General features: G+C 37.3%; 1 protein-coding gene across 5 annotated transcripts in view; it reads left to right on the forward strand.

Annotated features, from left to right (window-relative positions):
- Nucleotides 1–15,812, forward strand: part of ITPR1 (inositol 1,4,5-trisphosphate receptor type 1) — a 253,455-nt gene that overhangs the window by 198,848 nt on the left and 38,795 nt on the right. For all 5 annotated transcript variants that reach the window (XM_039334139.1, XM_039334135.1, XM_039334136.1 and 2 more), the window contains 6 exons: nt 4,697–4,877; nt 7,517–7,773; nt 9,917–10,117; nt 11,295–11,405; nt 12,679–12,774; nt 15,317–15,439. In XM_039334139.1, coding sequence (XP_039190073.1) covers nt 4,697–4,877; nt 7,517–7,773; nt 9,917–10,117; nt 11,295–11,405; nt 12,679–12,774; nt 15,317–15,439 — 969 coding nt within the window. The remainder of the gene's footprint in view (nt 1–4,696; nt 4,878–7,516; nt 7,774–9,916; nt 10,118–11,294; nt 11,406–12,678; nt 12,775–15,316; nt 15,440–15,812) is intronic.

The following is a 15,812-nucleotide window of genomic DNA, read 5'->3' on the forward strand; positions in this document are numbered from 1 at the left end:
GAATAGCATGGGTGGTGACTATGAGCCTGCGTTACAACCCCGAGGGATAGATAAACAAGATCAAAGTGGTCTTGGGGCTTGCAGGGATATTGGAAGCAATTTAAATAATTACCCACCCCCGCTCCCTAAGGGAAGCCGTGTGTGGGATGGTGGGGGAGTTATGAGCAGGGGAGACAAAAAGATCCTGACCCCCAACTCTGAAACAGCTAACGGAGTAACATATGACAGAATGCAAATTAGCAATGGAAAGAGGATAGATGCTGATGTGGGGCATGCGCTTGAGACTCAACTCGATCAGCTGGGGCCGATGACACGCTCCAGGAGCCGGAAACAGGCATTAAACAACTGTATATAAGACTTCTCCCGGCGTTTGCCTTTTAACCCTGACGATGTCAAATGTATTTGACGAAAGCTTGGTGGATTAAATTCTATTTTTGATAGATATTCTCTTGGTGATCATTATTTTGACAATATATATATATATATATATATATATTTACATTGCCCCCAACAATCTGGGTCCTCATTTTACCTACCCCGGAGGCATGGAAGGCTGAGTCAACCTCGGGCCGGTGAGATTTGAACCGCTGACCTGATGAACAGTCAGCTAAAGTGGCCTGCAGTACTGCACTCTAACTGCTGCACCACCTTGGCTCCATGTGTAGGATAGTAATAGAAGTTGAATTTAGTTAAGGTATTTCAACAAAAGAATGGTCCAATAGACAGTTTCAGGACAAGAGAAAGAGGGTCTAATGAACACTTAAAATGTTTTTGTTGGCTTTTCAATTTTTAGTCTAATAGCTGATTGTAAGCGTAAAGAGAAGTTTATCTGCAGTAAAAGTTAAGGAAGAAGCTAAATAGATCCTAATGAAGGTGACTTTCAGCCAGTCATTCTCTCTCAGTCCAATTTGCCTCACAGGATTGTTGTTGTGAGAAAAAGAGGAGGAAGAAAAAGTATTAGGTATGTTCTCTGCCTTGAGTTGTTTAGAAAAATAATAAAGCTGGAATATTAAATACATACATACATACATACATACATACATACATACATACATACATACATACATACATACAAAGTGGCTGGCTAAAAGTCACCCAAAATACTAATCTACCATGGAAGAACTGTCTATCAAAGCTAACCAAGCTGAGAGGTTTTTTTTTTTTTTTTTAGTTCTTACTATTGCCCTCATCCTGTGTTGTATGTGATAAATCAGTCTCTTAAGTATTTATCTGTGAAAAATACATTTTCAAAATTCTTACTTCATACAAGCTTCCAGTTGTATTACTGTAGAGATGATTTGGATTCTTGGTATGTTCTTGTATTTTCCTTTAGAAGTGGAATGTGATGAAAGGAGGCTGCTCTGATCACGTGGAACTGGAAAGAGCTGACATTGTAATCTACAGTACTTCACTGCTGTCTTACTGTCACTTATTGGCCCAACCATATGTGATATAAATTCAAGCTTTTGAAATAAGATTTGTTTGGCATGATCTGTTTTTGAAAAACAGAGAACAGAATAACAGAATTGGAAGGGATCTTGGGGGTTTTCTAGTCCAACCCCTGTTCAGGGAGGAAGCTCTATATCATTTCAAACAAATTGTTGTCCAATCTCTTCTTAAAAACGTCCAGTGTTAGAGCATACATAACTTCTGGAGGCAAGTTGTTCCACTGATTAATTGTTCTGTCAGGAAATTCTTCCTTAGTTCTAGGTTGATTCTCTCCTTGATTAGTTTCCCATTCATTGCTTCTTGTCCTGCCTTCAGGTGCTTTGGAGAATAGTTTGACTTCCTCTTCTTTGTGGCAACCCCTGAGATATTGGAACACTGCCAGTCCTTCCTTTCATCAAACTAGACATACGTTTCAGCAACATGAGGCTCTTTAATCACTTTTGAAATATGAAAAGGGATCAGACATTTTTAATGTTCTTTTAATCCCACCTTTATTATGTTTTATAAATAACTCAAGGCAGCAAACATACCTAATGTCTCTTTGTCCTCCTATTTTCCCCACAACAGCTCTGTAAGGTGAACTGGGCTGAGACTGAAGTCACTCAACTGACTTTTATGCCCAAAGCAGGACTAGAACACACAGTCTCCTGCAAATGAATGCTTTCCATAAGGATAATTCTTTTCTCAGGCACTTAAATAAATTTATGGCCTACATAGAATTCTGGCTACAGACTTGCAATGTCAGTTTAAAACAAACAGATCTAATATAGTAGGGAATTTCTAATTACTAAATTTGAGTGAAAGCCCAACCTCTTTATGCAAATTTTCATGTTTCCTGTTGTCTTAGTTAGCACTACAAATAAATAAATAACTAAAGCGCACACCTAGGTAACACTGTTTGAAGCAAATGTTTCCAATACATATGGTAAATGTGAAAATCAACAAGTATGAGCAAAATCTAACATGAACAAAACCATACTTAAGGCATCATTAAGGCAACTTTTTGTTCTAGTAGGTCAGATGCATTGCTGAATCACTCATAGTTTCATGCTAAGCTTCTACCATTTAAGCAGTTCCCTGGCATACCGTGGAATTAAAACATCAGTGAAATATACAAACTGCTATTCAGTTTGAGGTTGGTTTATCTGTGGATTTGTTTATATTGTGGGAGAATATGTACAAGATTACATACTATATATATACTGATAAGCCATCTGCAGATGGGGTGTATTTTGGCAACTAAAATTCTTGGCTTATCTGCAATATATACAATATTCAGAAATCTATTGAGCATCGAAAATAAATATACTCTGGAAAAATGAGTATGCTTAAATTGAATTCTAATTTTGCGATGCCCAGCATTTGTGAAAGATTCCTAACAGCTTGTAATATATCACAGTACAGGATCTGATTGGGAATGTTGCCCAACACATGAGATACGCTAAAGCTTTCAGAAGGAAAGAAAGGCATGTGATGTTGTGATCATGAAAAGAAAGAAAACTGGATGAAAGCAGTTCCCAGGAACAAGAATAAATGGAGGAAGAGAAAAGAGAATTCCTAGTATGGATTATTATTATTTGTTTAGTGTATAGCATATCATACATGGATTAGCAGTATATATTAACATTTCAACTAGAATAGTAGAACCCAATAAAATATAAATGTTAAAAAGATCTAATGTTCAAATATCAGTGTCTAGCCAGCATGGCTAGCTCAGGAATTCTGGGAGTTGAAGTCCATGAGTCATAAAAGAGCCAAGGTTGCCTACCCCTGGTCTAGACCATCTAACTATTGAAGGACAACATCATTTATATTAAAGAAAAAACAGATATCGGACTGGTATATGTCCTCAGCTTACATCCGGTCACAATGTGATCTAGAGTTTGATGTGGGACTCTGGTGTCACACTGAGGGGAGGATACTATGCCCATTTATAGAGAGTCCTGTCAGACGCCATGTGAGATGCAAATCCTATTCATAATTGTCCGTTGCTGATGTAGTTCAAAGCCTCACACTTTTTTTGATGGGGTCCTTTATATATCTTCCTGTTACATAATAGAAGAAGGGGTCAACCTATTTTCCAAAGCACCAGAAGACAAGACAAGAAACAATGGCTAGAAACTAATCAAGGAGAGAAGCAACCTAGAATTAAGGAGAACTTTTCTAACAGTAAGAATAATTAGTGGAACGGCTTCCCTTCAGATGTTGTGGGTGCTCCATCACTGGAGGCTTTAAAGAAGAGACTGGGTTCCACTTGTCTGGAATGGTATAGGGCAGGGGTAGGCAACCTTGGCTCTTTTATGACTTGTGGACTTCAACTCCCAGAATTCCTGAGTCAGCATGGCTGGTTCAGGAATTCTGGGTATTGAAGTCCACAAGTCATAAAAGAGCCAAGGTTGCCTATCCCTGGTATAGGGTCTCCTGCTTGTGCAAGGGGTTGGATTAGAAGACCTCCAAAGATTCTTCAAACTCTGTTATTTTGTTACTCTGTTTATTTTGTTATTCTGCTAGGGCATGGTATTATACACTCAACAGGTAGCTGTAATAGTTGCAAGTAGTTGCATGTGACTATCTCATTCACTGATTCTGTTTTACTGAATACTTCAACAAACATTTGAGATATCTGTAAGACTTCCCACAGATAGATTGTATGTTAAGGCAGCAACCTTGTAAACACTTATTTAGGAGTAAGTCATACTGAACTTGGTAGCAGCTACAGTATATATGAATCATATATACAAGATTGCATTGTCATACAAAATATGAAGACATCTTAATTAATAACTGCTTATGGGGAAAGTATGTAATCATCTTCAAATATCTATAAATATAGTTTTGAATTGAAATAGGAAATAGGAAAACTATTCAGCAATGGAACAAGAAGGTTTGGAAGGTGGTGGTGTCATATATTCTATGTGTGTCTCTGTGTATGTCCATATCCCAATTTTTAGCAGTTATAAATATATGACCCTATGCAAGCCTTTTTTTATAAATGGCAAACTACATTGAGGAGAAACTATTCCATAGTCACTGTTTTCTACTTGTTTTGCTCTTCAGAATTAGCAGTTGTGGATAATTCTACATTGGCTATGAGATTATAATTGCTTATCTTTAACAGTAGATCAATCAATGATTGTGGGGGTCACAGAGAGCGCATTTAGTTTTTTAAAATGTATGTCGTTGATATTAAAAATATTTTCTTTTTATTTTTAAACTAATGGTTTCTTGGGCTTTTATTTTGCTACAGCACTCCTTTTTTTGTCGCTTGATGGAAGATAAGAAATCAGAAAAATTCTTCAAAGTGTTTTATGATCGTATGAAAGTTGCTCAGCAAGAAATCAAGGCCACAGTCACAGTTAACACCAGTGATTTGGGAAATAAAAAGAAAGATGATGACTCCGACAGAGATGTGCCAGCGAGGAAGAAAGGTAAGGCTCAAAGAGCTACAGTAGAGTATGACCAACTGAAAGTAAATAATTCATCATGTGATTAAGTATTTTATTGATCCCATGATTCTGGTCCACAGCATGGAAAAGAGTGCTATCCTGCCATGACATCATCTTCGTTCTTCAACCTTTTGGGATATGGCAATTACTGAAATGCTGACAGGTATTCTCAATATTGGTATGCCAGCCAGCTTGAGTAGATTGACATGTTGCTTCAACTTTTCATTTAACATTCTTTGCTCTGCAGGCAGTAGGTCTAGAATTCTGTAATTAAAAGCAGACTTTCTATTTCTCAGTTCAGTCTAAAGATGAACTAGATTTTTTTTCCAACTACTTCCGGGTGGAAAGATTAACTGGTGACATCACCATTGCCCGTTGAATGCAGACTTGCTAATCTCCAATCCAGCATCTTAACCACAAGAGCCACCTTGCTCCTATGAATTAAGATGTACATTCAGAATTAAATCTTAAACTTCTCTATCACTTGGAGCACTGTTCTGACATGCAAGTATGATGGATCAGTACATATTGCCAATAAGGATGAAATATAATAGACTGTTCCTAATATTTAATAGTTGTTGTACTAGAATTCCTAGAATTGGTGTACTAGGTTGTTCCTAGTAGTCAAGAATATGAGCTGATGCTTTAGACGGCTGTAATACATACGGTAAGAACATAATTTTGAGGAGCAGAAGATAGATATTTTTATACTACCTATTTTAAGTAAAAATAAACAGATGTACTAACTGTGGATCCAGTGGATAAAATAAGCACCATATTTACCCAAAAGAAGTAAGGTTCATCCCTACCTGGTAATTATCTGTGAGTTGGGGTGAGGAAATAATAAGCATAAGCTACACTTCTGTAAATGAAAGACCAGGAGGCTTAAATTAATGTAGATATCCCTGCTGAAAACCCTGGATGCTTTTCAAGAGTGTGGTGAAGAATGCTATTATTCAGAGGAAAATCACTAATTTTAAATAGGGTGCCTTATTTTAAAGGTGGATGATTTTAATCAAAAGTTCTAAAGTCACTACAAGTAGTCCTCAAATTACAACAGTTCATTCAGGTACCCTTCAAAGTTACAACACATCTGAAAAAAGTGACTTATGACTGTTTTTCACATTTATAACCATTGCAGCATCCCCAGGTCACATGATCAAAATTCAGATGCTTGGCAACTGACTCATGTTTAGATTGCAGTGTCTTGGGATCATGTGACCTTCTGACAAACTAAGTCAATGGGGAAGCCAGATTCATTTAACAACTGTGGCAAGAAAAATCGTAAAATGAGGCAAAACTCGCATTAACAAATGTCTCACTTTACAACTAAAATTTGGGGCTCAATTGTGGTCATAAATCGAGGAGTAGCTGTATTATTTTCTTGGTTTAGGATCTTCCTTGTTTTGTAATGAGGCTTCCAGCAGATATATACATGGAAAAATGGAACATGGACACACACACACACACACACACACACACACACACACATTCTCACCTCCACATATTTATTGCCCAGCAGGACATGCCCAGGACTCATTATAGGTGATTGATAAAGTGGAAAGCCGAGTATTTCACAGGATTTTTGTCACTATGTTGCTGCCTGTGCTATTTTGGAGAATTCTTCCTCATAAATTGTTAAGATATCAGTGAGGGTCATGGTCGCCTCTTCTTTTGATAACTTGAAGCCCTGTCCAAGCAGAACTTGAATTTTTATTCATTAAGCAATAAAAATGACAGCATGAGAATAAGCTGCATCCATAGTTCATCATATTTAGAATGGTAGTTGCTGATCCAGCATTTATCCCACCTGAATGCAGGTCTGTATTTCTTTTCTTTTCTTTCTTTCTTTCTTTCTTTCTTTCTTTCTTTCTTTCTTTCTTTCTTTCTTTCTTTCTTTCTTTCTTTCTTTGCACTGCAGCTGCTTTCGTTGACATAGCAGGTGGCAGGTTTTTAAGATGGCTTTTCCAGATGCTAATTAGGGCTGAGAGGAAGTAACTGACCTAAGGTCATTTGACTAGCTTCCATGTTCCAGGGTAGGCTAGAACCTGGATCTTCCCTGGCCTTAGTCTGGCACCCTAGCCACTATCCATAATGTCTGTTGCTTTGTCATACACAAAGTATGCTCATTTGAATCAGTGACTGTCTCGAGTTTCCTTAAATCTGAGCAGTCTGCTCTAATCATGACAGAATCTGGATCCAATCCAATATACTGAAGTGCAAAAGGAGGAGGAATTTCTGTTTATCCAAAGGAATTCTACTATACTTTTAATGAACCTAGAGAGAAAATTAGGAGTTTCATATACTAAGTGTTTTGGTGGCAGTTTCTAGACCCTTGCCGGCAAGTCTGTTTTACAATAACCAAGCATCATTTACTAAAACTTTTAATGACTGTATTTATGTTTATTTATCTACAAAGAACTGTATTTTTGAGGCTATTTCTGTGTATTGCTAAAAAAAATGAGATGAATCAGGCGGGCTTGTTAAACTTACTATACTAATCTGGATACTTTTACTACAAAAAGACAAAATGCTTGATGGCCAATGTGTGAAGTTTTCTGGAAATGGTGAAGAGGACTGCGTCATTATTTGCTAATGGGATTTGTCATTGTGCATTATAGCATTAAGGGAACCCCTGACCCAGATAACAGAGGAAGCGAGAGATCAGTTGGTTGAGGCCTCCACCGCTACAAGGAAAGCGTTTAACACCTACAGAAGAGAAGCCGACCCTGATGATCATTATTCAGCTGTAGAAGGAGCACAGTCTGTGGCAGATAAAAACAAAGATGAGCTGGAGATGAGTCCTGTCATCACAATAATGCAGCCCATTTTACGGTTTTTGCAGTTGCTGTGTGAAAACCACAACCGGGATTTGCAGGTACAAAAAGTCTTGCCACCCATGGGGCATACTCAGGAGCCCCAGTGTGTCTGGCAATGCCTTACTTGGCCTGATCTAAATGTTGAATGTTGTTAGTTAATTAGTTGAGAAGCCATCATGTTGCCAAACCTAGCACCAGCCTCAAACATCTTTATGTGGATAGATGGATGGATGGATTGATAGTCAAGTAATTGTAGGAGGTGAAGCAGGAGTGAAAAGATTCTCACTAATTTGACTACTAGTAAACAAGCGCTTTGGGACTAGCAAAACACTCCATAGCAACCATATTGTAAGAACATCCATAGCGTGCTCTCAAATTTCAAAAATGCCTAACAACTCAGAAAGTGGGAACCTCTGGGGACCTAAAAGCACATCTAACAATTCTGTCTTCTCAGAAGAGAGTTGGATGACTTAAACTGAGAACAAGGGATAATTTGTTAGTTTTTCCTTCAGCAGAAAAAAATTTGGTTTCCTGAAGCAAAACCAGTGGTGCTTTTCTTCTCTGTCACAATCAGGACTGTAAGAAGCCTTACTGTACCACTCAAGCACTATTCTTATTTTTATTCATCTCCTCAATTTTCCCGTTCCCTGTCTCTCCCTGGCTGATGCTTCCTGTGTGGAACAGCTGGTTCTAACACATATGGTCACCTTATGAACCGGAAAGCCCAACTCAATGAGCAGCAAAGGATTATCCTACAGAATCTGAAATTGAAGTTGTGTGATATTCTTGGTTCCCTTGTGGAAACTTGGAAGCTAACGGAGGCTGCAAAATAGGCCAGGAAGTGCAAACTTCTGCAGCCTTTAACTTGCCCACCTCAGAGATAAGAGTATTTCTTCTTAGACCTAAACTGTTATGCGTGAGATTGTTTGGATTTTTGCTATAAAACCCCCAATAATCTGAAAACCCCAAATAATCTTTGATCATTCCCTGAATATTTATCTTAGGGCTTTTCCATACTGCAGCTTGAAACTGCTTGACACTGGCATGTAAACTGGCTAGAACCAAAACAGGTTCAAGAAACTCCCATTACAGACTTCAACCTCTTATTTACAGAATAGCCATGGTCTATTTTGTCTTGACTTTGTTTACTACAGCCCCAAAGTGTGAACTCTCTTGCTTCTTTATCCTTCCCATCCACCTTGGAAAAGCAAACTCGTTATTTTCCTTTCTGTGGCTGAATATTTGGGAATGTGGTTTCTAGTGATTAATCTTTTCAATGGGTCCATTGACTCCCACTCATATTTAATTGGTCTATCCCTCCGTAGTAGACCACTAGGGAAAAAGAAACACCATGATTTTTGCCACTTTCTCTGTCAATTGGATTAGAGGAAGAAACAGGCAAATCAGCTGGATCCCTGACTACACCAGAGAACTCATAAGGATTTCAGCTGTTCAACATTCCACCAGTGAACTCTTAAAAACATAACTTTGTACCTAGTAATTGCAGAAAAGTATTGCCATTTGCAAATTTTAACACTTTTTTGGGAAAGATTATCTGGCTGAACCCAGTGTCATTTCTTTCAAACTATGCTAATTATTATTATTATTTTTTCTTGTCCTCTCCTTTCGGGCTTCATCTCCCCACCATCCATGGAAGGCAATGGAAAGGAAAAAGGAAGCTTTTGCTCTTTTTTTCAGCTTGTACCCTGAAAGAGAGCAGATGAACAGAAAGTAGAAAGAAGATCAAAGGATCGGTGATTTGTCTTCTACTTTTCCAGGAACATTGTCAAAGATGCCACCGATGTGGCAAAATGATTTAGCAAGCATTGTAGAAAAGGATTGGGGAAGTTCTGATGCTTTGTCTCCTTCACCCCATCCATGTGCTGAAAAAACATACAAGGGACAATTCAGATCTCTGCACTTCTGCTGTTGATGTCTATTGTAAATATGCTTCTCGAAGACCATGCTTCAGCAGAGTTTCACACTGCTATTTAGATGGAAAAATCTATCGACATATCAATACAACAGCATATACAGAGGACTGTTTTGCCCCGTGCATGGATTAATAGAAAAGTGTTTTCAGTACAGATACCAGCAGATACCATGGTATTTGAAAAATTATGAGAATAAGCTGTTTTTTTATATTAAAAAGTGAAATTCATGACTTTTTTCTTTCTCTGTTATTGCCATGCCCATCTCTAGAACTTCCTGCGTTGCCAAAACAACAAAACTAACTACAACCTAGTGTGTGAGACATTACAGTTTTTAGATTGTATTTGTGGAAGCACAACTGGAGGACTTGGACTGCTTGGGCTGTACATTAATGAGAAAAATGTAGCATTGATCAACCAAACTCTGGAAAGTTTGACAGAGTACTGCCAGGGACCATGTCATGAAAATCAGGTATTGTAGTCGGGACAAATGGGAGATGTGGCTGGCTTGTTGCAAATTGAGAGGCTGACTTGGAACACTGAGAATATTTTGGAATATTTAAGTTTCAACTTGTAGTGTTATTAAGAAAAGAAATATGCATGTGATTTTATTGTGCATAATACCAGAGGCCCCCCTACACTGAGGTTTCTAGCAGTGTTAGAAAGGTATGGTTGGCTAGCATGGAAATTTCCTATTAGGGAGAGGAGAATTATAGCTAAATGCTGTTACTCCACTACTACCAAATTACAGATCCCCTTTGTGTGTGTGGGCACTCATGTGTACACAGGTGCATGGTTCTAAATCAATCTTGACTCATGGCAACTGCTTGGATAAGTCCCTGCAAGTTTTTCTGCAACATTTTGAAAATTGTTTGCCATTGCCCTCTATTTTGTAGGGCTGAGAGGGAGTGACTGGCCCCAAATCATCTTGTTGGCTTTATGCCTAAAGTAGAATTAGAACTTAGAGTCTCTGGCTTTCTAGCTTTATTTTTTTTTTTAACCACTACGTCAATCCAAATTTCACTGGATACTGCTTTTCCGGAGTTCCAAATGAACCCATAATTATTTTATTTTACATAATCATACACCTAAGTTCATACACATATTGACATTTACAATGGTTATTTAGAAATGTTACTATAATGCCACTACATATACTGAATTGTAGCTCAGGTGTCTGTTTTGTTGAAATTCCTTAGTCTTTCTTCAAGAATATTTCAGACTACGTTCTTCTCTATTCTATGGTAAAGAGTAACTTCAGATAAATCTTACATTTATATTACCCCTTAACTAAGTCAAGAGTTTCCAAAGTATTGCACAAACTGTGGAAAGCAACAGTAAAAATCCAATGCTCTAATAAAAATGTGAGATCAAAATTTTAAGACATGAAAGGAAAAATAATCTTCTCAGTTCTTCAATAGTAGATCAACAAAACAGAGTTAAAGTTATTAATTATGGCATTTATATGTTGAGTAGTCTCGTTTTCTTCTAACTGTTTTTTATGTAAGAAATGTGGGAAACAATTATAAATAGGGACAGGAAGAACGTCTCCTAATTTTGCACAATGACCTGTGGGTTAATTTTATAAAATAATCATGCTATATATTATTGTTAACTTACCTTTTTCCACTCCCTCATTCCTTATGCAGAACTGCATTGCTACTCATGAATCCAATGGTATTGATATAATTACAGCATTAATTCTCAATGACATCAATCCCCTGGGGAAAAAAAGGATGGATCTTGTACTAGAACTGAAGGCAAGTAGATACTTTAACAATGAGAACTGTGACTATTACAAGAGCAAAACAAACATTTATGGTCAGATTGGTTGTGCAAACTCTCAGTAACCCCAAGAAATTCACTGAATGCCTTGGACAAGGTAGCATGTAGAAGAAGTAAGTTTGAATAACGCTTAAACTACACCAAATTAATTAAATATGACCAGATGTACATTTGAAAGAATGCAGTTTAATTCATTTCTTGTATGTTTAGTTAACTATTAAAATGCAGTCTCCAAATAATCATGAATGTCATGAAACTGGTCTATCAGATGGGTTTGACATATGCCATGCAACTGAAACTCTATAGGAAATTTAGACCATGGGTGTCAAACTCGATCGGGTCACGTGATGTATTGTGATTTTTTTTGCCTTTGCGGAGCTGGGGTGGGTATGGCCTGCACGTGACGCATCCAGCCCGTGGGCTGCCAGTTTGACAACCCTGATTTAGACATTGGGAGCAGGCTATTCAGGTCTATAGGTGAGAAGACAAACTGCAATGAAACAGTCTTCATGTAGTGGTACTTTAAGGTGGGAACTGCAGTTTACAGAATCGTAAGTTTTTAAGCATTGTAGGACACTTATACAAATAACTCTTACTAGAATTTGTTAGTCATAATCTAACTTGTTTTCAACGTAGTTTGCTGTGTGACATTTTATTATTCACTTGTATGCTGTTCAATTCCCAAAGACTATAAGCAGTTTATAAATAATACAAAATAGAAAATAGAAAAATAGCATATAGATATAGATATAAAACAAATACAAACCTTCCTGTTCATTATCATAAGAAGGAAAAAAATAGTCATGGCAACAGTAGTCAGCTACTGCAGGGATGGAATTCTGTATTCTGTATTTGTACAAAACAAAACTTAGTAACTTATTCAACATGCATGATTTTAACTTACTGTGTTAAGTATTATGTAAGTAGGGGTCTGTTTCGTATCCTCTCAAATATTGGGTGTACTGTACTGCCAGAATCCTGATTTGAATGTAAATTACTTTTCCTAAGTATTTAAAGAACACAGGTTTTTATCAGTTGGTTTTATCTTCATTGTACATACAGATAATTTTTAGACTCTTTCATTTGTTCTTTGTTGCTTTGTCATCTGTCAAGTTTTCTAAAATGCAGTAGGTAGTAGTCATATTCATCTGCGCTTCCTTTAGACGTATTTTTGTTTTTTGTAATACATGGATATTTTAATTGGCTTCATTTCCTTTGAAGTTCCTCTCTTCTTTTTTTTCCCTTCAGAATAATGCCTCGAAGTTACTCTTGGCTATAATGGAAAGTAGGCACGACAGTGAGAATGCAGAAAGGATCCTTTATAACATGAGACCAAAAGAACTGGTATGTTTCCAAGAATTTGCTTCCATTAATTTGGACAGCATGAAATTATCTTGCTGCCAGATGCATGATTAAGATCACACTAATTTGGATCTTATAAATTGAGGTCTTGCCTTAACTAAGCCCTATTATGCTTAGCAGTAAATTGAAAGAGCTTTGTTCTATATACATAGGCATGTTTTAAGTTAGCTTAACTTGAGAGCTTAAAAAGCATTATTTTCTATTAGTGACTACTAATATTAGTGTCTACTATTAGGCACAGTTATCATTTTAACTGTGATCATCTATACTGGCAATATAGCTCTATTGTATCTTGTATGGTGGGGTTACAAGCAAAGTTCAGGTGAAATAGAAAGGAGAAAATTTATTTTATAAGGTAAAATTATACTAAACTATATAGAAATATAGCATGACAACATGGTGGCATTTATATCCAGGTTTCATTCTCACAGATAGAAGGAAAGGACATTTTTATTGATTTTTGCCATTAGTTTTTTGTGATCTTGAAAGATTTGTTCCCAGGGATAGGAGGACTTTCACGAGTACTGTGGGAGCCAATTCAAGAGATGAAAAAAAGCAGTTCCTCTCCTTCCCCTCTCTTAGCCAGACTTCGCAATGGATCAAAATGAAACAAAAATGTTCATGGACAGCAGGATTTTACTTCGTATGCTCAGTGTAAAAGACTGATTGAAAGAACTTGCAAGAAGACATGCTGAAATAATTAGCTGTTCTGACAAGTCACTTTCCCATTTGCTTTCGTATCAAGGTAGTCCTTGACTCACAACCATTCATTTAGCAACTGTTTGAAGTTACAACAGTAGTGAAAAAAGTGACTTATGGCTAATGCTTGCACTTATGATCATCACAGCAACCCAAGGTCACATGATCAAAATTTGGGCACTTGGCAACCAACACATATTTTCAGTGGTTGCAGCATTCCAGGGACAGGTTATCTTAAACAAAGTCAGTGGGAGAAGCCAGGTTCACTTAATGACCTTGTGATTCACTTAACAACTGTAGTGATTCTCTTAACAACCATGGCAAAGAACATTGGCAATGGAAATTGTGGTCCAGTTATGGCTATAAGTCAAGGATACCCGTAGTTAAGAATAGTATGTCCAACAACACTTAACCTCAGTCTAGATCAGGGGTCCCCAACTCCCAGACTGTGGACAGGCACCAGGCCGTGGCATGTCAGCAACCAGTCCTCACAAACAAGCAAAGCCGCATCCATGGGATGCAGGCAGCACACAAAACCACGCACTCTCCTATCCTTGGAAAAACCTTTCTCCATGGAACCAGTCCCTGGTGCCCAAAAGGTTGGGGACTGCGGGTCTAGATACTTGAGAAGTTATGACTCTCTAGCACCTCACTGATGAAGATAGTGAAATAGTGAAAAAAAAATTACTGAAATTTTATCACTGTTTTTTGATTCCGAGATTCATTTTACCTATTTTGATGGATCTCTTAGTATCTCTATGCTAATAAGATGTATGTGTATGATTTAAAATAATATAAAATAATACCGCTCCAGACAGGAAGGCGGTGCAGAGAGTGGTGAGAATGGCAGAAAAGATTATTGGCAGTTCCCTCCCTTCTATCTAGGACACAGCATATAAGTGTTGCTTGAGCAGGGTCCGCAGGATTGCCTGGGACACTCCCTGTCTCTGGAGATTGTCAGTCATCCAGGTCATGGTTGTCCCAAAGGTGCTTTTTTTCATCCGGCAACTGGACTTTCTTGTTTTTCTTTGAAGACTTCTCATCCAAGAAGCTTATTCATCTCTCTGGGACATTACACATCCTCTTCACAAATTGTTTTCCTTATTACCTTCTGGGAGGAGGCTTTGTGGTATCAGAACATTCAGATTCAGTCACAATTTTGTTCCATACAGTATTAATCTTGTGAACTTTAAAGCTTCCTCCTTCTGTTATATATTCAAGATGGACAGTGATTAATATTTATATGTATTTATATGTAAGGGTGTAGGTATACACATATGTTGTATATAGCATGTTTATATGTGTATGTGTACACTTTTGAGAGAAGGCAACAGAATTTCATTTTTAATGTGTGCCAGTGAGCCCACAGTAAAAAATGACAATAAAGGTTATCTTATCTTACAATGATTTGAAGAAGGCATTTAGATGTTTTCAAAAAGCAGTCTAAGTATTCTTTTGTCCCACTTTAAACAAACAACAAAATGCAAGCAAGGAATTCAAACCTATACAGTTATAGTAATTGTCTGCATCAAGAGTATGGCAGAATATATTATTCCACAATAATGGCGTGGGCTGGAGATAAAGTTTAAGGCTTTATTTTTGGCGTTCATTCCACTGAGTCATTTTATTTCTGATATAAATTATAGTTTTTTAAAAACCAACAGCAGTATCAGTAATCTGAGTCAGTGAGCTCAGCTTCAAAAGATAGAAGGAAATAAAAATGACTTCATAGAAGTTTCATTTTCAGAATATCTGAAACAGAATGAAAATATGAATTGGAAATATGTATGTATGTATGTATGTATGTATTTTTCTTTCTCTACAGGTAGAAGTGATTAAAAAGGCCTATCAGCAAGGTGAGGTTGAATTTGAAGATGGAGAGAATGGTGAAGATCTTGCTGCATCTCCTAGAAACGTGGGGCATAACATTTACATATTAGCCCATCAGGTAAATTTGTATTTATACCTGAAGAGTTTAGCCCAAAGTTTAGAGCATTTGATTCATACCGGTAGTAGTTGAATCATGCACTGCAGGAATTCATTTCAGGAGTGACAATATGAGCCTTGTTGGATTAAGATATAATAATTAATTGAAGTTTATTCTATTGGCATAAGACATCTGCATTGATTCTTTACTGCCTGGAATAAACACATTGACAACTAGGAGACATAGTTGCTGCATTTGTCTATTGTGTAAAACACAATATAGGTAAGTGGGTTCTTATTTCCTCCAAATTATAACAGGGGAGCTGACATTCCTGGGATATTCTAGGGAAATTTTGAATTTGTATGTGCTTATTGTCAGGCGTGAAGAATCGGGA

The sequence above is a fragment of the Crotalus tigris genome, unplaced genomic scaffold (assembly GCF_016545835.1).
Source record: "Crotalus tigris isolate CLP2741 ecotype Arizona unplaced genomic scaffold, ASM1654583v1 scf7180000017625.6296891, whole genome shotgun sequence".
In the NCBI taxonomy this organism is placed as follows: domain Eukaryota; kingdom Metazoa; phylum Chordata; class Lepidosauria; order Squamata; family Viperidae; genus Crotalus; species Crotalus tigris.